Source organism: Sphaerodactylus townsendi, linkage group LG06 (assembly GCF_021028975.2).
Source record: "Sphaerodactylus townsendi isolate TG3544 linkage group LG06, MPM_Stown_v2.3, whole genome shotgun sequence".
NCBI lineage: Eukaryota > Metazoa > Chordata > Lepidosauria > Squamata > Sphaerodactylidae > Sphaerodactylus > Sphaerodactylus townsendi.
The window spans coordinates 85,989,548-86,001,511 of NC_059430.1; the positions used below are offsets into that span (position 1 = coordinate 85,989,548).

An 11,964-nucleotide genomic window follows, 5' to 3' on the forward strand; every position below is an offset into this window, starting at 1 on the left:
TTTATTGTTTTAATCTTTTGCTGTAAGCCACCTGGAGCTTGCTGGGGAAGGACAGTGTAGGAATAAATAAATGAATAAATAAATTCTGTCTTGAACAGGACTTTTTATTTCAGTTGGTAACCGAGTTACTTGAATGCATGTTCCTGGTGTTCAGGGTTAGCCATTCACACTTTTACTGCTATGCTACAATAAATCCCGTGGAGCGGTGAACAGCGAAATGTGAGGGAAAGTAGCATATACACTCTTATTGTTTAAAAGAACAATCATTAAAGTAATCATATACTGTAAACGCAGCTGTGGATAGTATATTGCAGAAACAAGTGTATTTGTATTACAGTAAATTCTGCTTATTTAATGCAGCATTACGTGTGTGCTAAAAGGGAAGTAGAGCAAAGTGACATGCAAATTTTGAGTGCCTAAATCGCTCCTGTCTTTCCAGTACCATAACAGCTTGGGGAAAAGACCATGAAAAAGATGCTTTTGAACACATTGTAACCCAGTTTTCTTCAGTGCCTGTATCTGTGGTCAGTGACAGTTATGACATTTATAATGCTTGTGAACAAATATGGGGTGAAGATTTAAGGCATTTAATTGAATCAAGAAGCGCAGAGGCACCGCTGATTATTAGGCCAGATTCGGGAAATCCACTTGACACTGTGTTGAAGGTAATGTTTGTTTTGTTTTCTGATCATTTGAAATAATTAGAAACCCTGTTTTGTTTAACAGCATTTTAACACTGTACATATTAGTGGGCAGGACTATCCTTGCTAATTCCGGTGTAGATGTTTTGTATTATGTAATGATATCTTTATAAGGCCATGTATCATATATATTAAGTTATCTGTGTCATTAAAGCAAATGTTTGGTAGAAAGATAGTTAGCACGTTTCCTGAAGTCTTGGCTTGTGGATGTTGTGATCACGGGACAGAAAATGTCCTGCTTTGCAGATACAGCCTCTCTACCTTGCTAATAAAAGTTAATGATTTCAGTTTACCAGCACAGTGGAGTGCTTGTTAAACAATCATAAACATTTCATCTACAGCTACCTAGGAAAACAAATATGACTTTAACTAGTTCGTTGGAGTTGGTACTGATTACAGTCGGGCTGTGCATCCTTTGGAATCTTCCTTTTTGAGAACTGGAGAAAGCCTTCAGGTAGACAGAAGCAATTTTGTGGAAAAAAATTGCTCAGTGAGTTCCAGGTGAGGGGTTGGAATGTACCAGCTGCTTTACCAGACAATAGCCTTCGCAAAATGTGGTTTTTGGAAGCCATTTTATTTTTTATTTAAAATGCTTGTAACCTAACTTTCCATAATAGATCGCAGCCATAATTTAAAAAATAGCTACAAAAATGATAAATGTAGAGAGAAGGTAACTGTATAACTCACAGAAGCACTGGGACTCAAGGGCAGATCCTCCCTCCATTTAATCAAGGATCCGCCAGGATAGATCAGTCTTCAGGGGGCATTGAAAGGTCAGGAAGGAGAAATGGTAATTAATCTGTCTTGGAAGTTCTTTACATAAAGCAATAATAAGCAGCCCCTTGGAAGGCTTTTCCTAAAACGCCTCCTGCCTTACCCTCTCCCCAGTAATCTCCCCCAAAAGAATAATTCCAAGTATGATTTCCCTTTCACATATCTAAAGAAGTGAGCTGAGATTACTGAATTAAATTTTGTTATTCTGTTACTTTTATTTTCCTAAACAAACTGACCATTGCAACATTAGTAAATCTTATGCTAATCCAGTTCTTAGCAGCACTGAAAAATTCATTCATTTTTAATAGTATATTTGGTTTTTACTTCGTGATAAATTCAGTTGAAGTCAATAGCTGAGCTCATTTCAGTTCTTGAAATGTACAACTTCAGAAATGAAATGTACAACTTTGTCTCCAAAATGTAGTTTGAACCAAGTTATTCAATACAGCAACAAACAAATTTGCTTTGCTTTCTACAGGTTTTAGAAATTCTTGGAAAGAAGTTCCCTGTTACAGAGAATGAAAAGGGTTATAAAGTATTGCCTCCATATCTCAGAATTATTCAAGGAGATGGGGTGGATATCAACACATTGCAAGAGGTAAGACTTCCCCCCCCCCCATTAAGATTTTTTTCATTTGTATTTCCTCATAGGATACTAACGGTAAACTCTGTGTAGCCTTATCACCCACTCTCTTCCCCAACATAGCCCATCAACAAGAGAAGAAGCTGCACAGACAAAGCCAGCTAAGTTCCGTTATTTTTAAAGTAGTGGGAATAAGAATGAGGCAGAGGAGGTGAGAGGCAGTAATATGGATCCAGCTAACTGGCAAGAAATTAATGAGGTGAGACTAGGCATTAAGAAGGTGAGATGCGAGACATTTTGCCAGATGGAAGTGAAGTTTTCAGGAGCTCTCATCTGTTTTATGTACAGAGATCTAATATATCATTGACTCAGTCATCCACAGCGGGACAAATATGAGATTTCCAGTGCTGTAAGATAATTTGCTTGGCAACCAAAGCTGCCCTTTGGATCCGTAACACGGTGTTGGAGAATGCCCATAGAGACAGTAGTTGGTACAGTTATCAGCTGGACACTTGATGGTTGGTACAGCTGTCAGCTGGACACTGTCTAGAACTGGTAGTCAGCACTCTCCATGTAACCTGTTCCCATCCAGCCACATGATCTCCATCTTCGTTGGATTTAGCTTCAGTCAGCTCTTTCATCCATACTACCATAGCCTTCAAACAACTGGCCAGAACTTGTGGGGCAACCCCCAGATGACCCTCTATCAACAGATATAACTGTATGTCATCAGCGTACTGATGACAACCCAATCCGAATATCTGAATTAACTCAATAAGAGGTTGCATATAGATGTTAAATAGTATTGGTGAGAGAACTGCCCCTTGCGGGACTTTGCATACTAAAGGATAGCAGGCAGGGTTTCTCTTGCCAATTATTACCCTCTGTCCCTGGCCTTGGAGTAATGAGCACAGCCACTGCAAGGCAGTCCCTTGAATCCCCATCCAACAAGGTAATTGGCCAGAACATTGACCGTCAAACCCTGCTGACAAATTCAATAATATCAACAGTGCCGACTTTCCTTGGTCCAGGTGACTCCAGAGGTCATCTGTGAGGGCTTTCAGAGCCGTTTCCACCCCATGGCCAGCACAGAAGCCAGAGTGGAAAGGATCCAGCTCTGATGACTCATCTAGAAACTTCTGGAGCTGCTCTGCAACCACTCTGTCAATCACCTTGCCCAGGAACAAAAGATTTGGCGCTGGGTGGTAATTGAAAGAATCTCAAGGATCCAGCAATCCAAGAGGCACTTGGTGGGCTTTAAAGCCTCAAGAATTCTGTCCATATCATCCTGGGAGAGTCAACTGAAGTGGTCCAGAATAGGGCCGGAAGATGGGCAAGGGACATTCAGAAAACTATCTGCATCAAATTTGGCAAAAAGGTCCTGGCAGAGTAGTAAGATTTCATCAGTGAAAAAAATTGTACAGTTGTCACAGCAAAGGGCCAAGTTTCTGTTATTTTGGGGGCTGTCTGATAAGGCTATTAATTGTCACATCACCCTAAACAGTTGTGCCCGTGTGAGCTAGCGAACATGATGTTTGCCATGAAGTAGTCTTTTTTCATGGCTTTCATCCAATAGAATTTTGGTATTAAGTTACATAGTTATCAAATTTTTATGAGCATTCCTGTTTTCTTAAGCTTTGCTTTCCAACCCTTCACAGGTATGAAATATTATTACATCTGTACTTACATAGTTTGTTTGTTCTAATTAACATTTCCTCCTTAACCGTGAGCAAGCCTAACAGTCTCTAGGTACATAATTGCCTGGAGATATGTAATGTTTGACCACCAAATAACATATGCAGTTGGCAGAAATTCTTCTGTTGGGAAGGGAAATGGTGTTTGAGACACATGGATTAGGGGTGGCCAGACTTGCTTAAAATGAGAGTCACATAGAATAAACTTCAGACGTTTGAGAGCCAAAGGGCATGAGCAAATATTACATGCACATTTTGATCATTACATGTACATTTTGTTACAAACCAAAGAACCCTCCAAACTCTTCATCACCACCCCCACCAGAAAGGAAATTCAATGAGCTGTGTGGGAAGAAAAAAAGGAGGTGGGGGAGGAGTAAGTTGAGGGTTACCCTGATTTAATTTTAGGAGGTTGAAAAATTAATTTGGGACTCAACAACAACAACAGCAGCACACCCCTCCCACAATTTTAGATATTTGGAGGATTCTGCTGCCAGTTCCATTTATGAGAAGAGCCAAGGCAGACCTCTTTTCCAGGCCAAAACAGGTCTATAGAGGGAAGGGGCAAGAGCAATGAGAGAAACAGCAACTATGGCTGCTTCTGTCAGTCTGCTCCCAAGAACACTGCTGGGAAGTTCCTTATGACTCCCTCAGAGGATTCATTAACACTATCCTCCACTCTCCATTCCTGAGAGATGACTGGGGGGGGGGGCATCTTCCCCACCCTCCCAGACTGAAGTGGCAGGGACCAGTGAGGTGGAGCAGAGCCAATCCTGACCTGCTGCCCTCCCAGCCCCTCAACTGAGGCTGCCTCGCTACCTTCCCTTGGAAGGGTTTGCCAGGGAGGCGAGGGGCAAACATCAGTTTCCTGTGCAACCCACCCCAGAGCTTTCGCCACAACTTGATTGGAATTTCCTGCCCAATAGCTTCTGCCTTCCTACTCTTCTCCTTTTCCTTATCTCCTCCCATGTTCTGGAGCCCAGTGTGGTCTTCAAGAATCCGGCCCAACTACACACATGCCACAGTCAGAAAAAGAAAACAGAGCCACACAGACTTGGACGTGAGCTGGGAGAGGGAAAAACCCACTTCCCCAGCCTCAAGCAGCACAATATCTTGTGAAGATCTGCATGTGGCTCACAAGCCACAGTTTGGCCACCCCCGTCATTGGTTCTCCATGTGAATGAAAAACTAAGGAAGGTTGGAAAAAGAGCAATTGCAAGGCCAATTGGGTAGTATGAATCATATAGTGAAACTGCTATATATAATGTTAAACTACTATAGATATGTTGAATAGTTAACATGTTGACTTCTTGTAATGCTTGAGTGCTGCTGGTAACTGGCAAAATACACTTGGCCTGTATAAAGCACTGTCTGATTTTAAACCGAAATAACATCTGAGCAAACACTAACTGAAAAGGTAGCAACGTTTGATTGTGAAAAGGGTCATGCTGTATTCATCTGCAGAGGGTGCTGAAAAGCCCGGGTTGTCATATTAATAAGATGCCTTCTCTGTCCTTTCTTCAAAAGAAAACTACCTGGACAGAAATTAACTTTCTCTTTTGGTCTCAACAAAAATATACCAGTGATGCAGTTATTTGGTGATAAATTTCTGTAACTAATTCAGATGACATTTTGGAATGGAAATCCAATCAATATGCTATGGATGGATGGTTACTAAAAGGCCTTCATTCTCATGTTCCCCGCAAGGTCCATCTATTGTCTGTAAAAGAACATGATAAATTCATGATATGGAAAAATATCATGACTGATTTGTCAAGCTCTTAAAATACTTTCTGTTTTCTTTCCAGATTGTAGAGGGAATGAAACAGAAGAGATGGAGTATTGAGAATATAACGTTTGGTTCTGGTGGAGCTTTATTGCAGAAATTAACCAGAGATCTGCTGAATTGTTCCTTCAAGTGCAGTTATGTGGTGACCAACGGTCTTGGGGTATGTTCTCTAAATGTTGACTGTTGCATTGCAGGTGGGGGAATTAATCCATTGATTTCATTGTTTGCTTTGACTGAGGGCTGGTTTGGAGGAAGGATTAACCTTGCTCACAGCACCTTTCACTTTTTCTTTAGGTAAATGTCTTTAAAGATCCTGTAGCTGATCCCAACAAAAGATCAAAGAAAGGCAGGTTGTCTTTACACAGGACACCAAATGGAGACTTTGTTACCCTAGAAGAAGGCAAGGAAGATCTTAAATATGGGCAGGTATGTGTGTCTTAAAATCTTGGCATAAAAACAAATAACTGCATTTGCCATGGAGCCTTAAAAACCTTGCTGGTATGCTTTAGCAAACTGTGCATACACAGCACAAACATTATATCCCACAATTCAGAAGTGCATGCTAATTTAGAGTATGTGCCCAGAGCAGTATGTCCATCTACTTTTAACAGCTTGAGTGGTCCATACTAAGGGGGGTTTCTATGTACCAGCAGCATTAAAATTATATCAAGCTAAAATATTGACACAACTTCTATACGGTGTCTATTTAGGGAGTATGATACAGCTAGAAAGGCTACAGTCCAAATTTTTAAGAGCAATCCTTCAGCTTCCTCCAGGAGTCCCAAATACATTTATTAGGCTTGAAACAGGAGTAATGAGCCTGAAGGACAAGATAATAATAACAACGGCATATAAATGGATAAAGTTACACACTGATTCAAATGGTCTCTGGCCTTTTCTAGCAAAAGATCCTTATAAGCCTAGGTGGGCCCAAGATATGGAGAAGTGCCTTAATAAATGTGGCCTTCCATATAACATCTATATGATCAAAAATTGGGATCATTTTAAAAGTGAACTTACTCAAAGAATCAAAGATGTATCACGACAGTCTGATCTGGGAAGATATTCAGATTTTCCTCTATACTATATACAGAAATATATCACTGCTCCTGCTCCTTATTTAACTTATCTGGATAACAAAGATCTAAGGAGAGCTTTTACTCTTGCAAGAAGTGCACATTTACCTTCTGCTGTCTTAGAAGGGAAATATCAAAAGATACCTTATGCTGCAAGGTTATGTTCTTGCTCTCTGAATTCTGTAGAAACTATAGAGCATATGTTATTAAAGTGTCCCCTTTATGAAGAGGCAAGGAAAAATGCCTGTCACATCTACTACACAAGATGACATATTGTTCTGATAAAGTTTGTTGTGAAAAACTATTACAAGTTAAAAAGGAGAATATTACTAAATGGGTAGCAAAATTCTGTCTATTCATTAAGAAAAAGAAAAAATGATCTGAATATGGCATCCCCCTTAGATACTTTTGTTTTGTCTAGTATTTTTATGCTGTTCGGTGTGTTTATAATGTATAATGATATATAGATGGATAGTGCTGGAATACGGGAGAGAGATCTGCATTCTTGTTTTGTTGTAGATATTTTTACTAAATTGGAGATTTGTAATATATTTGGTCATTGACTGTAAATAAAGTCTTCTTCAGCTTGAGTGGTATGATAATGTTTTATTAAAACTGGAAAAAATTGTCTTGCAGGATCTTCTTCACACAGTGTTTAAGAATGGAGTAGTAATGAAATCTTACTCATTTGACGAAGTAAGGGAAAATGCCAAGCTGAAGACAAGTGAACTGGAAGTGACACTTCACTAAAGTTTCATTCCACATTTGTATGTGTGTAACCATTATGTACTACATAGCTAAAGATTTCTTGTACAGATCTGTGTGTTTGTGTTTGCCACATTGTAGCCAAATTATTTGTTGGTTTATGGACATCACTGCCCTATTTTTTCTTGCCAATCTTTAGAAAAGATGGAATTGGGAAAAGCCTTGCAGTGTAAACCATGTTCAATGTGCTTCTAAGGGCCTTTTGTCAGCAGTGATTCAATCTGGTATTGATCTCCTCACAAGTGACAGAGCTGAAACTTTTATATATAAATATATATATAGTAGGATACCACAAAACAGATTTGCATAAAAGTATCATTGCTTTATGTTTATATTTAACTTGTATTTTTGTACAAACAAGATTGTGTAAAATATATTTAAAGTTTCAATAATTGCGTCTTACCAACTTTTCATGATTTTTAAGAGCACAGAATTTCAAGGAAATACTTGGGGTGGGGAATCCATTGCCTTTTTTTGTCCATTGATCAGCAAATAAAACATGGCCTTAAAGTTTTATTGTGACAATTGTACTAATTGAACACTTAATCAGGATCCATCACTCTCTTGGGATCTCACAGAAGTACAAATTCCGCTGTTCATTATAGTTATATCTATGTCAATCAACAACTATGTTTCTGTTTTTAGTGGAATGGTGAAGTGCTATAAATACATAGACCTTGCTAGATGGCAGGAAATGTAAATGGAATGCCAAATGTGGAAAGACTTTTTACTGCCACGGAGATTGCTAAGAGCACCTCTTGTGTGTTAATAGTAAGGCCAACAGTCCTGTGCATATTTTTCTGCATGTAAGTCCCATTCAGGTCAATGGGAATTACCTCCAAGCAAATATGCATTCAATTGAACCACAAAACTTCCAAGGGATCTCCTCTTTTGCTACAGCCTGTGTCCATGTAAAACACTATTATGGAAGTGATGTATTAAAGTAACTACAGTTTGGGGTTTATTTTTCCACATGTTGTGACATCTCTAAAGCAAATATTGTACTGAAAAGTGCACTTTTTTTACTTTTTTGTATTTTGGTCATTGAGTTTTGTCACTGGATGTTACATTGTATAGACATCTTAACTATTTTTTTTGGTTAAAAACAGTTTTAATAAAACATATTAGCCAAAACCTTTAACATTGATAGCATCCCTTATAAGGGAATACTATGCAGAGGTTAACTATTTTAAGAACAAAAGGGAATGAAAGGTACTTCCTTTTTTCTTTTCTTTCTTTTTTTTGAGGTTGAACTTGTTTTATGTTCTAACTATGCTCTGAGTTGCTTAAGAAAGAACAAGATGGTCAGTGATGCATCCTGACCAACTATGTCAAGTTCTCAGGTATGCAGCCATGTTTCGGGACAGTTCCTAGAAAAGAAATATTTGCCCCCTTTTCTAGAAAATAATGGCCTTGGATTAGGTTTGAGGTGTAAAGACTCTGGTCGCTGCTGAGAGGGGGCACGTGGCTTCATCAATTCTATGGGATATGGTTTACAAAAAGTCTCAAAAAATATAGAAAACTAAAAATATTGGAAAAGCCATATTTTGACATTCTTGCTAAGGATCATATTTAACTATCAAGTTACATAGTTAAACAACTTTTACCCAGCCTTGATAATTGATTTTGCTTAATAAGTTTCCTGCTATTACAGTATCTGGTTATACATAGAAGAGATGCATTAATTAAAAAACATGGTTTGGTTAATTCTATACACCTTGGCATTCATGTTCAAAAGCAGCCTGCCCTGCCCTAATTGACTGCATTTACTCTTTCAGAGAACAGGTTCAAGGTCAGCAAAGGTTTTCACTCCACCGCACAATGGATTAGACCCCCTTTAAAAAAGATGTGCTGATTCCGCTTCCTGCAGCAGCCCTACAACTGCCCCTTTGTGCTGCTCTTGGGGTCCTCTGTTCCTAAGGGGGGCATTTTGGGCTGCTGTGTGAGGTGAGAGATGGAACAGTTTTGGATAGAATCCAATCCAATGCATTGGGGAACAGATTGTTTGATAGATGGTATCCAAAACTGGTAAACCTCCCACATAATATTTTTGTATTTGAAAGCTGTAGAAAGACACTGTTATATACTCTTTATCCCCTGAGTGAATGTTTAATTTATGAATCGTTTTGTACTTAGACGCTCTGAGTTTCCTCAGCTTAGATTTGTTAAATTAAAAAAAACCCTTCAATTCAAGTCACCTGGTGCTAATGAGTACCTAGCTCTTACCACTAAGGTATTTAGTGTCAGACAGTTGACATCTCAATCAGTTTCACACTGGATAGGATTTTCTACAGAACCTGAAACTTAAACATTCAGATTCTTCCATACAGAAGTAAACAGCATGCTTGGTTTTGTGAGAAACAATTATAGGAACTGGTACTTTTAAGCTCCTAATACAGAACAGTTAAATACCTTGATTTGAAAATGGCCACTGGAAATCTACTGTTGACGCTAAACACTTATTTGTAACATGTATTTAACAAATGATGGCTATTTTTTCCTCAGAGGAACGGTTGTAAAATTGATATAAAATCTTTTTATAGCAAAGATTGCCTTGGAAGATTTATGATGTATTTATTGTTTGCCAAAATTGAAACTTTAAACAGACTTTTCCTCTAGTTTTACATTCCTTAATCTACCTAGCAGAGTAAGTATTCACCTATGTTAAGTAGTTATAATGTACCTGGCATCAAAGGTCAATGTAATGAACATGGAAATAAAGTTTTAGTTCTAGTAGTGAAACTTCTAGCTATTTGACTTATTTTAGAATTGTGTTGTTTAATGAGCAGATGACTTGGTAATAGACTGTAAAGTACCTTGCGGGTAAGAGAAAAGTACGGTGCCCTGAATTAGGGATGGCCGGCCTCTTATGTTCTTGGCACCCACTCTCTTCTTCAGATGGGGTTGCTGTGTGAATCCCAATTAACCTGGTGGCCTTGTGCAAAAATTCTTACAGATTTGTAGAAAAGGTGGGACTTTATTCTCTTAACTGAATGTGTTTCTTAGTGAGCATCAAAATTTCTCTTATATTCTCTTACATTTGCAGTATGGCTCTGTACCTCTAAAGTGTTGTATGTCACTACCCAGGTTACAGAAAAACAAGAACATGAAGTCTGTTTGTGCAATTAAATCTGTCTCTGTGCATTAAAACAGTATAGACAAACATACAAAACTGTCTTTGCTGTGTGTGGATACTCAAAGCAGGAGTTACAGCTGGCCACAATCTCCTATATAGCTGGACATGCAGTATTTAAGTACCAGTAGTTAAGTTAGGTGCCAAGCTTAACAAAATGCCTTTTAAAATACTGACAAACTCCATAGCTGTAATGAAATATTTTGCATGTTTGTATTCCACTTTTTCACCTAAGCATACAGATTTGGCAGAAGTTCTTCCTCTTGGAACAGCATGGTCTGGAAGGGGCTATAGCTTACTGCTTTGCTCATAGATGTCTGACCTTCTGTTGTTAGCATCTCCCATTTGGAAGGAATGCAAGCAGTATTGAAATATTAGGTTTAGCTGACTGCTCAACGCACATTCACACAGCAGAATACTATCTCATTTGCACATGCTACTAAGAAACAAGTCAGGATAAAGTCAATACAGGTTTCTAATCTGTAACTAGGATGGATAGAGAGATGCAGGATGCCCTACTCTCATGGTGCCACAATGGAAAAGAGAGAAGTGTGAAGAGAAGGCTTTAGCAGGAAGGATAGAAGGTTCCTTAAGAGTAGCAATCTACACATCAAAGGGATACCATCATAGCCGTAGAAAGGATGTTCAGTGTCCTGGCCTATCTATGACTATATTCCCGCTCTGAAATCTGAGGTTAAGAGACAATGCAGAATACATCACTTCCAGCAGATAGGACTAGGAAAGCATCTCCTGGAAACCTCCTGGAAAACCTGACAAATAACAGAAGGGCTTCCAGCTGAGGAGGTAGTAGCATTTCAATACTGTGCATAACTGCTATCTCCTCTCCCTGGGATGTAGTCAAAACAAAATAAATTCAACTTGGCATATAGCAACTGCAGCTCTGCCCTTATTAACTTTGGGAAATTAGTGGGCACTACCTTACTCCAAAACCTCAACACCGGCAGATCAGCAGCTGATACTAGCAGATTGTAACTGATTAGCAGCTGATACTAGCAGATGAATAATTTCTAGGCTCTGCTGAAGAAAACAGGCAGATGTAAGAAAATTCTATGTGCTAGAAAATGTAGGGCTATTCATTACATATTGCACTTAAAGATCTTCCTCCAGCATAACACTACATCAGTGGAACAGAATGTCTGTTAGCAGAGTAGAAGGAAGGCTACTTTTACTGATTTCTGTCTCCCATTGCAGTGCCCCCACCCCCCCTCCCAAAATGCCACACAGATCCCCTGGACCACAGAATTCTGGAGGCTTAGTAGACTGCAGGGGAAGACAGGGAAGCCCCATTCTGCAAGCTTCCTAACTGAATATTCAAACAAGAACATGAGTAAAAGTTGCTTCTTGCCAATGAGGCAAGTTCAGACAGTGCCCTGTTGTTTATTGTATGCAGATACACATACCTCCTTAGAAATGTTCGCTTACATTATG

The 11,964-nt window shown here is 39.0% G+C and overlaps 1 protein-coding gene across 1 annotated transcript in view; it reads left to right on the plus strand.

Annotated features, from left to right (window-relative positions):
- The window catches only part of NAMPT (nicotinamide phosphoribosyltransferase), a 28,250-nt gene extending 18,126 nt beyond the window's left edge, over window positions 1-10,124 (plus strand). The window contains exons 7-11 of the mRNA XM_048500061.1: window positions 440-665; window positions 1,954-2,073; window positions 5,561-5,701; window positions 5,836-5,967; window positions 7,254-10,124. Coding sequence (XP_048356018.1) covers window positions 440-665; window positions 1,954-2,073; window positions 5,561-5,701; window positions 5,836-5,967; window positions 7,254-7,367 — 733 coding nt within the window. The 3' untranslated portion in view covers window positions 7,368-10,124. The remainder of the gene's footprint in view (window positions 1-439; window positions 666-1,953; window positions 2,074-5,560; window positions 5,702-5,835; window positions 5,968-7,253) is intronic.
- Window positions 10,125-11,964: the final 1,840 nt, after the last annotated feature.